Source organism: Pterocles gutturalis, unplaced genomic scaffold (assembly GCF_000699245.1).
Source record: "Pterocles gutturalis isolate BGI_N339 unplaced genomic scaffold, ASM69924v1 scaffold24418, whole genome shotgun sequence".
Taxonomy (NCBI): Eukaryota; Metazoa; Chordata; class Aves; order Pterocliformes; family Pteroclidae; genus Pterocles; species Pterocles gutturalis.
In genome coordinates, this window is record NW_010123692.1 from 40,078 (window position 1) to 56,419 (window position 16,342).

A 16,342-nucleotide genomic window follows, 5' to 3' on the forward strand; every position below is an offset into this window, starting at 1 on the left:
GCAAGAAATTAATCAGTTCACGCAGGAGAAAATAAAAAGTCACATAAAGGAAATTAATGAACTAGCTCGTTAACCCAGCAGAACGTAATGAATTATAATTGTGTCTGAGAACTGACAAGGCAGGGTTTAAATCGAAAGTTACACAAAGTTTCTTTGACAAACTTTGGACCAAATTTCAGTTGGATTTAGTATCCGACTTACTATCCTGGATGTACCTATAGCTCAAAGCCCAACTCGCATCTGTTCTGTGCATTCATCAAACTGTCCGCTACTGAAAGCAAGGATACTGGTGTAAGGACAGACCATCTTATAACCTGGAATACTTACAGACATGCTCAACTCTTCAAATAACTGGCTTGTAACACAAAACAAACCCCTTTAACTGTGCCTCTAGTTCTTACAGAAACAGATACACAGTTACTTCAGTTTTCCAAAGACACTGAGCATTCAATATATTAACAGATAGTCTGTGTCCTATCACTATAAGCACAGAAGCTGAAGCATCAGAAAGTCTAAAAACTGTCAAACTATGTTGTCTACACCATCTACATGACAGATAAACAGAAGCCAGCCTAGTCACACTTTTTTCCTTCTAAGAAGGGAAAGTCTCAACAGAATTATTAAATGTCTGTCTTAAAGAGTATGTGCAGAAATGCAGAGGAAGTACACAGTTAAACCCAGGTATGGAATCTGTTTTTCTCCAAAATTAGAAATTGAATATAGAAATTTTAAAAATCTGATTAGAATTCTAGAGTTTAACAGACTGGTGCTGTTAAACAAGTTTTTGAAATTATTTTGGGTATTCTGACTTCCTGGGCAATACAGTTTGCCTGACTTCTTTTCAGAAGCTCACTATAATACCTATGCTTAGAAAATGTTAACCAGTAAGCTGCTTTTTCATTCAGTCTGTCCACCAACTCAGCAATTTGTATATGAACAAAGTTCATAGTTCCTTCTTTATGTATTCACACGATCCTTTAACAAGCTAAGGAACAAATACACCTGGCATATTTGGACACGCAGAACACTACCTAGACAAAACTTGCAACATTGTCTCTGGGAAGTAAAGTAATAAGGATTAAACTGACTAGCCACACAAAAAAAGACAACCAGCAAGACTTAACAGATCCCATGCTTAGGACAAGGGCACAAAGAGGTTTGAGAAGCCAGCTACTACTGCACAAGCAATCCTCAGTGCAAGCTTCTCAGAGCTTACTATAGGGGGTTGCACAGAGCCAGTTTAAAGTTACCTTCACTTACTGCTTCATGATACCTCACTCACATCTTTGTGAAAAAGATTTCCACTGGTTTAGCTATACACATCCTTCAGATCAGTTAAGCTAGTGTAAGAGCTTGTGTGGACACTTATATTGCCCTAGAGTAGAACTTAAAGGTGCACGTGCATTTTCCTGTAGTAGTTTAAATGTGTCAATTTAAAACAAACATTTAGTTGTTTTCCAGTTTTTGATCTACGACTTCACAACACCTCCAAAATGCATTAGGAGGAAGGTCAATGTGTTTCAGGACAATCAGCCTTTACAGATCACATTTCCATACAAACAGTTCTCTTCCATTGCTAGAAGCTGCTATTGTCAAAACCAGGCATGCTTCCAAACATACCCCCTTCTCTCCAGAGAAACCAGCTCAGGCTTTAAGCTTCTATCTTGTCCCAACAAAAAGTGACTGTCCAGAGAGAAAAGCTTCATAGATCAGATTCAGCCTATGATCACTGAGTGAACAGTGCTTATTTTAGAACAAAAATGTCCATGCAATTGCCACATTTCCCCTATAAGGGACACTGCTATAAGCAATATTTAAAAAAATCGCTGACAAGGGATCTAAACACTATCATTTATTTAACACTGCAACTGAAAGACAATATATGAGATCTCTCTAAATTCCTCACCATACTGAATATAGCAAACATTACAGCTACGTGAAATTGCTCATTTTTAAAGCAATTATACTGTTTGCTTCTCCTAAAGTCCCAAACAATCTGCATTTCTTCAGCAATGTGTTTATCCAGCCCCTTCCGAGATTCAAATACAGCATCTCCATTAAGTCAACCCTACCAAGAGAGGTTCAATGAAGTTTAGCGTGATGCACACGCTCCTATGCCAACACCAGATTCTTGCTTAGGCTCTACTTGGTTTATTTGCCCCTCTTCTTTTAGCTTCACCTGTCTGAAGTCTTCCCTGATTTCTTCTAGCAGACCTGGCTTGAAAATGACATCCAGTGCTGTCATTGCCAAAGCTTTTGCTGTGCGCAAAGCATAGAACTGAGCAGTCTGTGACCCTACAGAAAAAAACATTAGAAAAATTTCAGGTTAGATTATTAGTATCAGATACAAACCACCAGCTTACTGCATAAGGCATATTTTATAAAATAAGATCTTCAAGTTTCAATTGCAAGAACAGTTTCTTAAAAATCTACTTCCATAAATGAAGTATGCCTATTTTCTGATGCCTTAAAATGAATTTTCACATGCAAGTCCTTAACTTTTGCTACTGATGTAAACAAGTAAGACTGAAAACAGGAAATTTAGAAAATGCAGTTTTATACCGTTATCTCTATTACACTTCCAGAGTACTGTGCTTTAGGAGCTAAAATTACTTTTATCTTTTGGCTCGTGTTTATAAACTGTTACAAATACGCTGCTAGGGACAATCCTTCTAATTTCTTCTGGGTAGATGGTATGCTGAAGTCAGGCTTTTAGTATGAGGAGAGGTCATCCTTCCCATATACATTAACTTTAAACACAAACCCAGAAATTCTCACATTGTCAGGTTTTTTTTCTGCAATTAACTAAGTTAATTGTTTCAGGGCTCATATTCGATTGAAATCACATGCTCAAAGAAAGCAACTCCATTTCTATACAGACATTCACATGCAGCCACTTTCAGACACTGTACTTGCACTTTTATACATTTACTACACAGCAGCTTTGAATATCATAGAAGCACACAAAAGCTTTAATCCTCTGTAATTCAAAATATTTATAATTTCTAGATTTGCTATGGCAAAGAGTCAGCAACCAGTCCCTACAATGTACAAGGGTTCCAAAGATAAACCTCTAACCCTTTTCACTTCCACTCACCTGCTGCTTCTGTGTACTGCTCAGTATGATTCAATGCATCAGAGCCAATATAAAAATAAGGATGAATCCCTGGGACTACAAATGTAACATTTCCAAAGTCCGTGGAACCTAGAAGAAGCATAGAAATTTTCTTAATCAACAAGCGCTGAAGAGTTTTGAATGCTGTAAGAAAATGTATGATAGATATTATCTCCATCCCCTATCTGAAACAGAATATCCTTTGCCCCAAATGCTAAACCAAAAGCATTTCTAATGAGATCTCCCACCACCAAGGTGTTTTCCCTAACTAGCCATCTTCAGATGCTGCCTTCCAGTGCACTTCTGATCAATAATCACCCACTGGACTGCAAGAAAATGTATCAGCGTGTTCCTGTGCCATTTACTGTTAATTTTTTATCAAGCATCTCCTGATAATATGCTGTTAATTCAAAATGAAAGCTGCAAACCTTGGCGTTTGAGGCAGTTCAGCTATTTTCCTGCTTCAGCCCTTAGAACCACGGCTAACAATTCCCAGATTTCACCAGTATGCAAATATTCAGCACTAAGCAGGGGACTCTGGTAGGAACAATTTATCTTTAAACAAAAACAGATTGAGGACAACTATTTTTTCCTGTGCTTTTTTATGTTTTTTTTTTAATTCTTTGTTATGGAAACCTTACCAGCACAAGCACTCTTGAAATAACAAGATCAGAACTAAACTCCAGACAAAAAAAGTGCTTTGTAGACTAAAAAAAAAAAATCTTGACAGCAACGCTGCAAATTTTGATGACTCTTTCATGCCTGACTAGCACTTTCAGCATGTTAGCTAGTGATTGAGCCTATCTCAAAGCACTGCCTTAGCTGCTTAATGATTAACCATCCAGAAGCAGTAGATCTTGCAGAGTAAATTATCCAAGAGTCTGCAACTACTTCCTGACTGCCTTGTTTTTTCACCCAAAAAAGTAATCCACTCAATATTTGTTAAAATGACATTTTGAAGCTGGAGAAATCAACATGCCAGTTATGGTGACATTCAGATACCAGCAGAAGCATTGTTTCATAGCAGGGAAAAGTAGAGATGACCAACTAAGATCTCAATTTTTCAGGCCAATCAGAGCTGCGAGAATTTTTTTCTTTAGCAATATAAAATGACTGTTCCAAAGATTTTGAATTATTTGTAACACATCAGACAGACTTCCATATCATGATACTTTATGGAAAGAAGATATTGCCAATGCCTTAAGATTTAGTAATGAAAGGACTGAAGAACACAGATTTTACTTCGAAGCACATAGGTATTAAACGTGAGTCCACAGAGCCCACATTATGTGATCAAAAAGGACAAGACTAGCTTACTATTCGCTCTTCTTACAGACAAATTGAAGCAGTGAGGCTTGTCCAAAAAAATTATCTTTTCCCATAAACTCAGTATGTAAGAAAATACAACTCTTGGCACAGCAAGAAGTCACTTTAAGTTTTCAGTAGTCTATAGTATTAGTCCATTGTTTGGTCAGTCTGTAAAGACAAATCACAAGTCTAGAAGTTCTGTCTACTCCAGACTAAACCAAGAGTTCTAGACTTACCTTAGCAAGTCCTAATACACAAACTGCTGGAAAGACTGTGTTGGCCTTTTTCCCTGCTCTCACCCAGCAGATGAAGCATTAGAAACTTCAGTGCATCCCAGCTCTGTCAGGTAATTCTGCTTGAATTTATATCCATATCCAATCTACTACCAATTTACAAGTTATTTTTGCCGAATGTTAAGGGATCTAAACTTGGTACTTTCCAGTAAGATAGAGCTTACCAAGCCAAAATCCAGGCCGCTTTTAATAAAGTGGTTAAATCTTCCCATCGGAAAACATTATGCCCTTTAGTGATAATAACCTAGTAGCATGTTTAAAACATCAAGTGTTCCAATGGTTTCCATAAAACATCTGGAACTGTATGCTTGCTAGAGATGTACAGATCAGAATTCCTTGTAGAAGCATAACTGCACATTTATCAATGCAATAGACTTGTGCACTACCTTCAACAGAAAGGTACTGGGAGCTCCAGCCTCTCAAAAACATATCCCGAAGCTGATACTGAAGCCTGTTCAAGGTCACTAAGCACGTAATGGAAGCCAGTATTACCACAAACATGAATGGAGGGGAAAACACAAAAGATTCCAGGAAGCATTTATATACAGTCCCAAGCTTCAAAATATACTGGCTCGTTCTTAAGATCGTCTGTATCAGTTTTGTGCACAGGAAGCCAAAGAACCCCAGGAATGCTAAAAATATCAGAGTAAGTTACCACAAGCGTGGGTACCTCAACTAAGACAAGCTAAATGAAGCCATCTGCTTTGAGAGGCTATCAATATCCTGGAGCAGAGCTACCCTACCAGCAGCAGGAGAACCAGGCCATGGCACCTAGCCAAAGCTAACTCTGAATCACATTATTTCACACCATGCTGGCTGTGTGCCAAACGAGTGGAGTGTGCACAAGGCACACACAAGGCAGTGTCATTTGATGGAGTAAAGGAATTCTTCTGAACGCTTAGCTGCCTAGAGCGATACCTGTAAGCAGACCGATACTAATACCCATGTAGAGGTGGCAGCGAGTATGCTCATCTGTTAACGACTTTTCTGCTGCACAGACATGGAGAAGCAACTGAGCTATCTTCCTCCCCTTTCAACAGAAGAAACTGATATCCTACAAGAAAACATTGAAAACCATATGAAAACTAAACAGAAATAGAAGTCTTGAAAAAGATGAGACAAAACACTCAACCCATCCCAAAAAAGGGTAGCATACAAAATTCCACTCCTGTCTCTTAAGACTGTGCTTTGTTATCACTCCTGAATCCCCACTGCAAAAATTCAGAAACAGCAGCTGTGGAAAGAAAATTCAGTAAGGCCTACTGCAGTATGCAATACAACCATAATTGGTCAAGCACATTTTGACATTTGACAAGCAATTTAGGGACAGGAGAGGCATATGGAGAAGTTTCAGTTTAAGCAAGTTAATGTTTAGCATACCATGTAACTTACATAAGAAAGTGCTATTGCAATTAGGTGTCTGGACTAAGTTCATTCAAAGTCCTCTGAACTGGCAGTATTCGTGATCTTCACCCTTAACAAGTGGTTTGAAGGAAGCAACTAGCAGAGCTGCATAAAGTTTCACTACAGTAAACATTCTAAATAAGGCTTCTCGGCCCCCTTCTTAGGCTAAATTAGCAAAGTAGTAAATCTTATTTGTAGCACATTGAATAAAGTAAAAAGAAAACTGCCTTTAGTTATAATTTGGTTTTAAACCCAAGACAATGAACCAATTGAAGAAAATACACTAGCATTGCCTTAAGTTGGAAGGGAATTAAGAAATAAGAGAAAAAACAACCAGAATACCATCAGATATGCTGTCTCTCCCCCACAAAAAGTTTGGAGAACTCTATCCCAAACACCAAGATCTCAAACATCCAAAGAAAATATGCATTTAATATAGAGAAGATTATTACCACAATCAAACTAATCAGAATAACAGTTTTTCACTGAAAACAATCTCTTCCTTCTAACCAAGGAGGAAAACCATTAACATTAGTGGAGTAAAAACATTTACATATACAGTTATCATCAATACTGACAGTTATAAAGTATCAGCAGCAGTTGTAAGACTGGAACAGAGCTCCTGTAGGAAGATTCTGGAAAAAACTGTTAAGGGTAACAAAAAACCCATCTGAGCATTCAAGAATTCACACTCCTACCACTATACCTCTGAGAGACCAAGAAAGTGAAACAGTTTGTGACATAGCCAAGACCCAGAAGTAAACACCTACTTGAATGACACCCTTTGGAAAACTAACCTGTTGAACTAATGAACTAAAATTAGAGGCATGGCATTACCTGTTAACAGGAAGAGGTTTACTGAGATGCTTAAACTTCCACTTAAAAATATCTTCAAAAACTCCCTCTAAAATATTATTTATATTCTAGTAAATTTTGTTTTAACGGTAAGCTTGGAAAATATTGTTAAACAAGGTTCCTAAAAACTAAGTCTCATCTCCACTCATAGCATAAACCAGAATTCTGTATTTCAAAGAATGAGTCGCAATTCATTCCACATCCTCATGCGCTCAGTAAGACAGTTCTTATCTTCCCAACCTTCCATCCCTCCCCTCCAACCAAACTGTTTCTTACTTTAAATATTTACAGAAATATTATCAGAAAATCATTACTGCTCTCCAGATCTGTTGGGAAAATTTCTCAGCTTCTGCAACAAATACAGAAACACAAGCCAGAGGTATGACCCTTTTACAGAGCTTCAATTCTCTAATTCGGCTTTTTTCTTCTTCTGACCAGACAATGTTTAACCTACCTCTATCCTATTATTTTATACAATTAAGAGCTGATCAATCTAAGCTTAAGTCATAACAAAAAACCCAGATCAAGTTACCTGACAAACCATTCAAGATACAGTCTTCTGATACAAACTCTATTCCAAGCTTCTTTCCATTCTCCTTGTAAACGTTCTGCAGGCTCTTATTTGGAAGTACATTGTAGTAATCATTTTCACCACCTTTTATTTCCACCTAGACAAAAGCCACAAATTATTAGAATTTTTTCACCAACCTATGACAATTTAATGTAAACAATTTAAAACCTGGAAAAGTTAAATACTTGTCAACACTTCAAGCCCATATCAAAACAGACATTAAGTGCCAAGTTTATTTCAAAAATACGACATTCTGACAAACACTAGCTTTGATCAAAACACAGCTGGTGTTCTGTCAAGCTTGCACTAGACAGCCAAATTCCAGAAGCATGGATTTCACAGACAGCATCTCCAAAAACAGTAAGCAAACATTTCCTGTAACAACTTCTAATCAACTCCACTGCAGGTACTACTAAAGGACATAGAAATCAAATCAGTCCTTCATCAAATTTTATTTTACTATTGTTGTTTAGAACACTTTCAGTAACTACAGCCCCATTCATGAAATTACTTCACACAGGCAAGATGTCTGAAAACAAACATAAAAAACATACTAATTCCAAGTTTCAAAAGAGATCTTAACTTTCATTCTGCATGAACTACATTTCTGAAATCCTTTTCTAGCTAGAGTAGAGGGGCCATACTAGGAAAACAGCATCTACTGCCTCAGAGAGGCCTTAAAACTCACTAGCTCACATTCATATACTCTGTAACTATTTGCTCTGATGAGCATATACGTTCTTTTCGTAGCTGTATTATCCATCAACCTGAAACTACGAAGCACACAGAACCATCTATCTTAGCAATACATTGCAAGGTAATGATATTGATGGAACCAGCTGCAGGAGAGACACTTCCATTTACTAAAAGCAAAAAAAGAGAAGAATGCTAACTGAAAAAATCACTCAATTTTTCACCTTTGGTTGCTACATGAGCCGGCTGTTTAATGGGGCAAAGGAAATGAGGGATGCTCCAGTTCACTGAAAAAGAGCTAAAGGTCACATCCACCTTGAAAGACCAGAAGCAGGATCTTGGAAATTACAGACTGATCAGACCATCCTATCCTCAAGCTCCTGGGGAGATTATAGAGTAAATAAATCTTCCTAAGACCCATGTCCCAAGTACGTGATCACAAGGCAACTGTGACTATCCAGCACAGATTCATGGAAGAGCAGACCTCTGGAGGTCATCTCCAACTCTCCTGCTCAAGCAGGCTCACCTAGAGCTGGTTGTGCACGACCGTATCAATGCACCTTTTGACTATCTGCAAGGATGGGAACACCACAATCTCTCCAGGTAACCTGTTACTGTGCTCAGTCATCACAGTATAAACATCAGGAAAAACCTTGTTCACCATGAGGTGGTGAGAGCACTGTTGGGAGAGGTTGTAGAATTTCATCCTTGGAGGTAACTCAGAAGTCCACATGGCACTAAGCAATCTGCTCTAACCGGTCCGGCTCTGAACACAGGGTTAGACTAGATGACCTCTGGCAGTCTCTCTCTCCCAACCCAGATTATCCTGTGATTCTGTGGCATTCTATTTATAAAACAAAGCTTTATTCCAGTACACGCGATAGAATAGCAAACAGTATTACTGACAGTTTGATTTCTTTCAGCTGAACACTATGCAAATGCTGTAAGCCCTGATTTCCTATTCTGGCCTACTTTATCTCCAGCGTCATAGAAACACATGACCATGAATACATTCTTACTTTGCATCCTGTGGCCAGTGCTGCAGATTTGAAGCAGTTCTCAACCTTCTCTGTCAGAACAGAAAGATCTTTAATCGAAGGGGCACGCAAGTAAAACTCTAGTTCAGTGTAAGAAGGAATGATGTTAGGTTTCACACCACCATTTTTTATTACACCTGCAGAAAGGGAAAAGTCATGTTACTAGTGTTAAATACAAATGCCTGATCTTCAGCGATGTCACAAAACTCCTTGCTCAAGAACAAAATATATAATCAAAAACAACAAAACATCAACTGAGCATGAAATACATAAGAATGTCAAAAATACAGTGTGTAGACAAAGTTGTTTCATCCCATCAGATTAAATGGAATGTGTACATGTTTTTCAGCACAATTTAATTGAATTCTTTGATTAGACACCTGCTATAAACCTAAAGACAAACCAAACTAACATTTGTAACTAATCCCCTGACATTCAGTGCATCAGAGTCGTAAAGCAATTTGGCTGCCACTGAAAAAGAAAAAAAAAAGTTATAAAGGCTACCTTGGATTCCAGCTTTTAAAAGCTTCCTCAACTAGACTGTTTCCAACTTATTTTGCCAGCTTGGAGACAAATAGACTAATTTGCATTTCTCAGCAATACTGGAGTAAAGTGTGCCTTATAACGCACAGAAAGTTCATTAGATTCCTCATACTAACTCTTTAGAAATATTGGGGTGTATAGTATAGGTACAGTTTTATTCAAGAGTGAAGTTGGAGTTGAAAGTGTTCCCTTGAGGAAATGTGTGACAACAATATAATTTTTAATTATGGCAGAGGTATTACCATAAAAGCCCATAATATTTAAATAATTCAACAGAAAAACATTGTAGAACTCAACTCTACATTAGATTTCAATGCATTAACAGCTCATTACCTTCAACAGTCTGCTTGTTTCCCTGCCCTCCTATCCTCAATTTATAGATGTGGAATGAGATTTGTTTTCTGTAGAACCTGAGAAACTATCTACCTTAAATGGAAATACTGCACAAAGTTACAGAGGTGTGCCACTGAAGCCTGAAAAGATAGCATGATCAGGATGCAAACAGGCAACGAAACTTTACTTTTTGGTACAGAAAACCTATTAAAACTATTAACTTGCCCCTCAAGTAAAACCTTTCCAGTCTCAAATACAGTCAAGTAAACAGAGTGCTGAATTAAACCACTACCAGTACTAGTCCATACAGAAGGAACAGCTCAGCTGAGGGACAGACATCACAGAAAAGGAACCAGCAAGTCAGTGATCACGCAAATCTGCATGACACACGTCATAACATCTTTGCTCAAAACAAGTAGCTTCACGAGCTTTCAATTGTCTTCCAACACAACACATTTGTTAAATTTAACTTGACAGAGTCTAAGAGTACATCATCTACACTTAAATTTCAAAGGAACTGCAATATGAACTGGGCAGCAGATCTAGCTTGTTAGCAGGCTGCCTGCACACTACTAATAGCACCTAGCTTGCCCTGCTTCTAGAGGGAATTTTTTTACAGCCTGTTTAATACAATTTCTTGAGCAGAAAAAAAAATCTACATTGTTTTTTAAGGGAGCAACATTTACTTCACTCCTAAGCAGGGAAGAAACTTATGAAATATTAAACAACTCAAACCAACACTGTTCAAGTACATAAAACATTGTTTAGAAATTCTAGCCTTCAGCTAATGGAAAATACTTTAGTTCTTGTGAGTAGGTTAACACTAAGATTTTTAGGATCTTGTAAGGCAGCTACAGCTGTCACTGCAAGCCTGCAACACAAGACCTCCAACACACTGTTGTAAAGGAAGCATTCCTAAAATCAAATCTCATTCTGGCTGCTTATACATTCCCAAAGGTATTTTAAATATTTCCAGTTTAAAATCCAGGTATATGACAGTAACTGTATCAACACAGTAATTTAAGTTTTGCTGTGGTTGGGGCAGTGTTACCTCTAGGAGGCCTGTTTAGATACTTGGGTTTTTGCCTATGTTACCCATGCAGTCTTTACAAACTACGAAGAAAGCAGTATTCAGGGGTTTAGGTTCAGATCCAATAGAAGACTTAGGCACCCCCAATCTTAAACCTGCAACACATGAGTTTCGGACACCAAAACTCATAACTAAGTGCCTTGTTTCCTGCAGAGCAATAGGACAGAGAGCTAAGGGTAAGCCCACTGTTTGAAACTCATTTGGGTATGCTGCACAGCAGAACTGCAAACATCTTCACCTACAGTCAAAAGGGTTAGGGCTTCCAGACGTCATCCAGATAATCTGGAGAGAAATAAACATATATATTATACAGCACAAGCAGCCAAGATGTATAATGATAATTAGCTCAGAACTTCTGAAAGTGTTTTAAACCCACAAGTTTTCCAAATAAACAGTTCTACACTCCTAAGTCTCATAGAAATGGCAAAGCTTCTTAATTTCAACTTGGAAAAAGGTGTGTTGGGTGTAATAAGGGAAACCTGGGTTTATAGCAAAAGGGCAGCTTCCACCTCAACTTCTGAAACTTTTGCACTGTACAAAAAGAAATAGTAAATATTAGAATCCAGTGCACGTCTAGTTGATTGGGCTGCTAACCAGACCTATAGGCTTCCGCCATCACTTGCTTTTTATACTTCAGCAAATAAACTTCAGTCACTCTAAACCACCACACCTCTCCATAAATGTCAATATAAATGCTAACTCATTAATGGAATGTGTACTACAAATATGATGCAGTAAATAATACTTAACTTTTCAGAAGCATTTCATCTTACACCTTTGCAAAAACACATACATTAACTTTAAGTAATTCAAAGCCATGTACCCAAATAAACTTAGGTTTTTTTTTTCCTTTCCTTTCTGAACGGCAACTTCAAGTGCAAAGACTTAAAATTTGTCTAGCTCTACCTAGGTACCAGTGTCCTCTTTTGACTCTGACCCATGAACCTATTTCCTGAGGTTACTTCTGGACACTGACATTATTTTAAAGATTACAGATAAACTATTTAAATGAGATGGTACTATTTCATTATATTTGAAGTGATTCTGCTAACTTAGTGCAATAACATAATATTTTAAATTGTGGAATGTTTTAAGTTAGTATTTCAACAGCCTAAACTCTTACTTGCTGGACATTAGATTTAATGAAGATCTCACCATGAACTCTCCAGGTCGGTTTCATTTGCTGTCTTAAAACAGACAGATTGTTGTATGCAAGAACAGCAGCATCTAATGCATTAACTCCTTCCCAAGGATAAGCAGCAGCATGAGAAGCTTTTCCATAGTATTTCACAGTCACACTAGGAAATAAAAGGCATTGCTTATTTGTTTTTCATTCACTGAAAAAAGTCTCTAAAATTAAAAGTTCCTTTTGTTCACACAAATACTTGCTATTTAAGTTTTGTGCAGCACCAGAACACTGTTGCAAAGTTGAACTGTCTTTGAGTGCACGAAGATGCTGAAAGATTTCTAGAAAACCAATGAAATGGAACAGTATTGAGAGCCAATCGGGCAAAAGAGCTACAAGGAACACTATACAGCCTTTTCCTGAGAAGGACAGCCTTCACATACTAATTAAATGTCCCCACTGTTTTTTTTTTTTTATACTTCCTGACTGTTCTGAGACAAAGTTACTAACATTATTCTCAAACAGAGGATATAAAACCCTTTTCTCTTATTCAAAATTATAAGTTTATTGTCCTAATTCTCAAACTACAATAAAATGTGTATGGTACCTAAAACAGCAAAAGCACATCACTGAGATCACATACAAGCCACGACTAAATAACAAAAGTCAAGTTGTTAAAAGTGCAGTGAAGGCATAGCCTAGCACAAAATATACATTACCATGCTACAGCAAAGATGGTCTTTCCCTGCACACCTCTGGTAGAAAGGCTTGCAACAAGCAAGAAATCTAATGCAAATGTTATCCTCCAATTTTGATGAAGTCATAAAATACTGCACCTAAACATAGCCAGTAAATATAAATTAAGGCCATTTATATTAGCCTTAAGAAATAATTTAATATTTCAAATTATATTAAAACTCTTTACATGAGAGGCAAATACTAAATATTGACAACTCTATAAGGCATTACTAGTTACCAAATACCCAAATATCAGGGTTTTTTTAATCAATAGTAGATATTTTAACTAAATCTGTACTCAATACCCAGTCCCTTACATAAAATACTCCATCCTCAAGCGCAAAGAGTTCTGCCTCCACTCCTCCTGCACCCCTATCCTGACAAGATGCACAACCTGCCTCTTACCCAGCTAGAATCAGCCTCACTTGCTTGTCCCTCTGTCCTGCACAGATGCCAACTCAGCCACTTATCCTGAACTGACCTCTTATTCTCTGAACCACACCACAGATGCAAGTTAATACTAGAACTTAAAAACTGGATAGCAAAGAAGGACACAACGGAGTGTACTGATGAAGCAGAAAATGTCTCTTGCTACTGCCTGCAATCCAAATTAACTATGCCTTTTTCTATTCTCCCTCATCCTCTTCATCCCATACTGTAAAGTATCAGTTTTATTTAAAATTCATCATGATTATGAAATCAAGGTATGAAAATCCATTACATCCCAAGTATAAGACTGCAACCCCTCAACTCAACTCAAAGGCAGCAGGACAGATCCCTATTCTTAGGAAAAAAAAAAAAGAGAAGGAAAAGTAAAGCAGAAACTCATGTTGCAATCTTTCCTCCCCCCTGCCCCTGAAACACGATCTTCTTAAAAAAAAAGTTCTTACAGCATTCCTTTTCTTGTACTTCTACTGCTAAATAAATGTCACATTGTCTCAGAAAAACCCCACCAGATTTTAGTGAATAACAAAACCTTAAGCCAGTTTAAGAGCATCAGCAGAATGCAGATCCTGTTTGACCAAGAATAAATAGGCTGATTAGGTGAAGGATAAGTGAATAAGAATCAGAAATTTTTGGCATGTATTCACCAGTTATCCCAGTCTGTTGATTTTGCTTCAGGCATAAGCCAGCTTCAGAGTTTTGGAGATATAGTAATACTAGCAATTTAGTGATCACCAGTCCTTAATTTCCTTGGAAACAACCAAAAGATCAATTATGAGCCACAAAAACAGTCTTTGGACCTTTGGAATCTCATGATTACATAAATCATTACATCAGATGAGTATTTCAAGCTTTTGGAGGTATGTTTCACTCAGTACTTCAGTTCTATGCCTCCTCCATATTCAAGGCTTAAAGGCTATCTAGGACCTGCATCCTACAGCAGACCATCACTTCTGACAGGAGATTTCCAAATCTTACTGTATCAAGCTGAAAAGGCTATTGCAAGAGTTGAAATGAACAGAAAGACAAAACTACCAATGAAAACTCTTATCTTGAAGATCATAAATAGAGCCTTAAAGTGCAGCAACCAAAAGCCAAGCTGAGATAAGTTTGGAAGGAGATTACAATAACCAATTATGACTCTTTAGAAACACAATGATGGAATACAGCAGAGAGCTAGCTAGGTAAGGAACACTAGTGTTGCTACTCTTGTCACTTTTACCATAAAACTTAGCAGTAACAGAAGCAAATTATCCACCAGGAAAAGCACTGGCAAAAGCACAATGGCCAATAAAATCAAGCACATAGGAGCTGGAAGGTAGCACAAGCAAGATGAAAACAGCTCTCAGTACATCAAGTCAGAAACAGTTGGAAAAGCAGTTATTCAAATACTACAGAATTTAGTCGGAGACAGCCAAACATAATACTTGGAAAAAACTGTTGCACGAGAGTGAGGTTACTAGTGGAGTTTCTGCAAGAAAAAGACCTTGGGATCAAGACCCATAAGTAACCATGCCATAAAATGTAATAATAAAACTTGCTGATGGACCAGTGCTGGAACACTATAAAAACAGAAGAGGTTTATAATATCAAAGGAAGAACAGCATGTCCTTGCAGACTGCCAGAGAAAGGACAAAATGAAGCTCAAAAATATTTTAAAATACCATGTACTTACAGACTAAGCATTTGTCTAAGAGTTGATTGCTTGAAAATGACTGAAGAGGAAGCCCCAAACATGCCAGCTGCCTCCAAAATGCTAAGCTAAGTAGACACTATGGTCCCAGCATCAGCTGAGTACAGCCTAAGGAAATTCCACCTCGTGTACTGTGTGCAATTCTGGTTATGCACATCCAGCAAGAAGTACTCCAAGACAAGTCAAGTGACTCCAAGTACAAACGAACACGTGCTGTCACTGAACAGCAGGGCTAATCAAAAGAAGACAAGGCATAATTTCTGAAGAGCTATATGGCTAGCTGGCAAAAAATAACTGAGTGAGGGTATGACTGCTGTCTTACATTAGGGGTAAACATGAAGGAAAGACAAGAACTAGTTTGAACAAAAAAAAAAAGTTGATGGTAGAGTTAATAGATATAAAATGGCCATGACTAAATTTAGGCTGAAGTTAATAAGGATCCAAACAGCAGGCAGGCTCAGATAGCTGGCTCTTCCAAAAGTGGGAGAGAAAACATGAAACACTTTCAAAACTGATTAAAATAAAATCTGTAGAGAGGACTACATGACCTGGTGCCTAGGTGAGCAACAACTACAATCCATGCGACTCCCTCCAGTTGCCTTTTTGTAACAGATAAGATAATCACGTTCATGTTTAAAGAGAAACGCCTAGAAACATCAGAAGAAAGAATGGATTTTTGGGACATAGGCAAGATCACGTCAGAGCAGACCGGGATCTTGAACACGAGGCTGAAAACCGCAAAACGGCTCAGTGTCCAGAACAGCGACCTGGCTCCTCAGCTGACTGCCAGCACTTCATCTGAAGGGCACCTGCAAGGTCCCCGGCCCCAAGTTCAACCTCCTCCTACTCGGGGAGGGGAGAAAAGGGCAATAACAAGCCAACACTTTCCACCTGAGCCCGCTCACTCACTCGTGCTCGGCCACATCGGGCAGGTAAGCCGCGTTTTCTTGCGAGGGGTGTGCCATAAAAACCACATCCAGGCCGCCAAACGCTCCAGCCTTTATCAACTCTATCTTCCCTCCTCCTTGCTCTTCCGCAGGCGTCCCCAGCACCGAGATCTGCAGCACAAACGCACAGTCAGGGCCCGAGCGGCCGAGCT

General features: G+C 38.2%; 1 protein-coding gene across 1 annotated transcript; it reads right to left on the minus strand.

Moving 5' to 3' along the window:
• Nucleotides 1-2,092: 2,092 nt before the first annotated feature.
• PM20D2 (peptidase M20 domain containing 2) lies at nucleotides 2,093-16,325 on the minus strand (the record flags this gene model as incomplete). Its single annotated transcript, XM_010078010.1, has 6 exons — nucleotides 2,093-2,295; nucleotides 3,098-3,205; nucleotides 7,508-7,643; nucleotides 9,259-9,413; nucleotides 12,398-12,540; nucleotides 16,153-16,325. Coding segments are annotated over 6 exons (918 nt in total), but the record flags the coding sequence as incomplete, so codon positions are not given.
• Nucleotides 16,326-16,342: the final 17 nt, after the last annotated feature.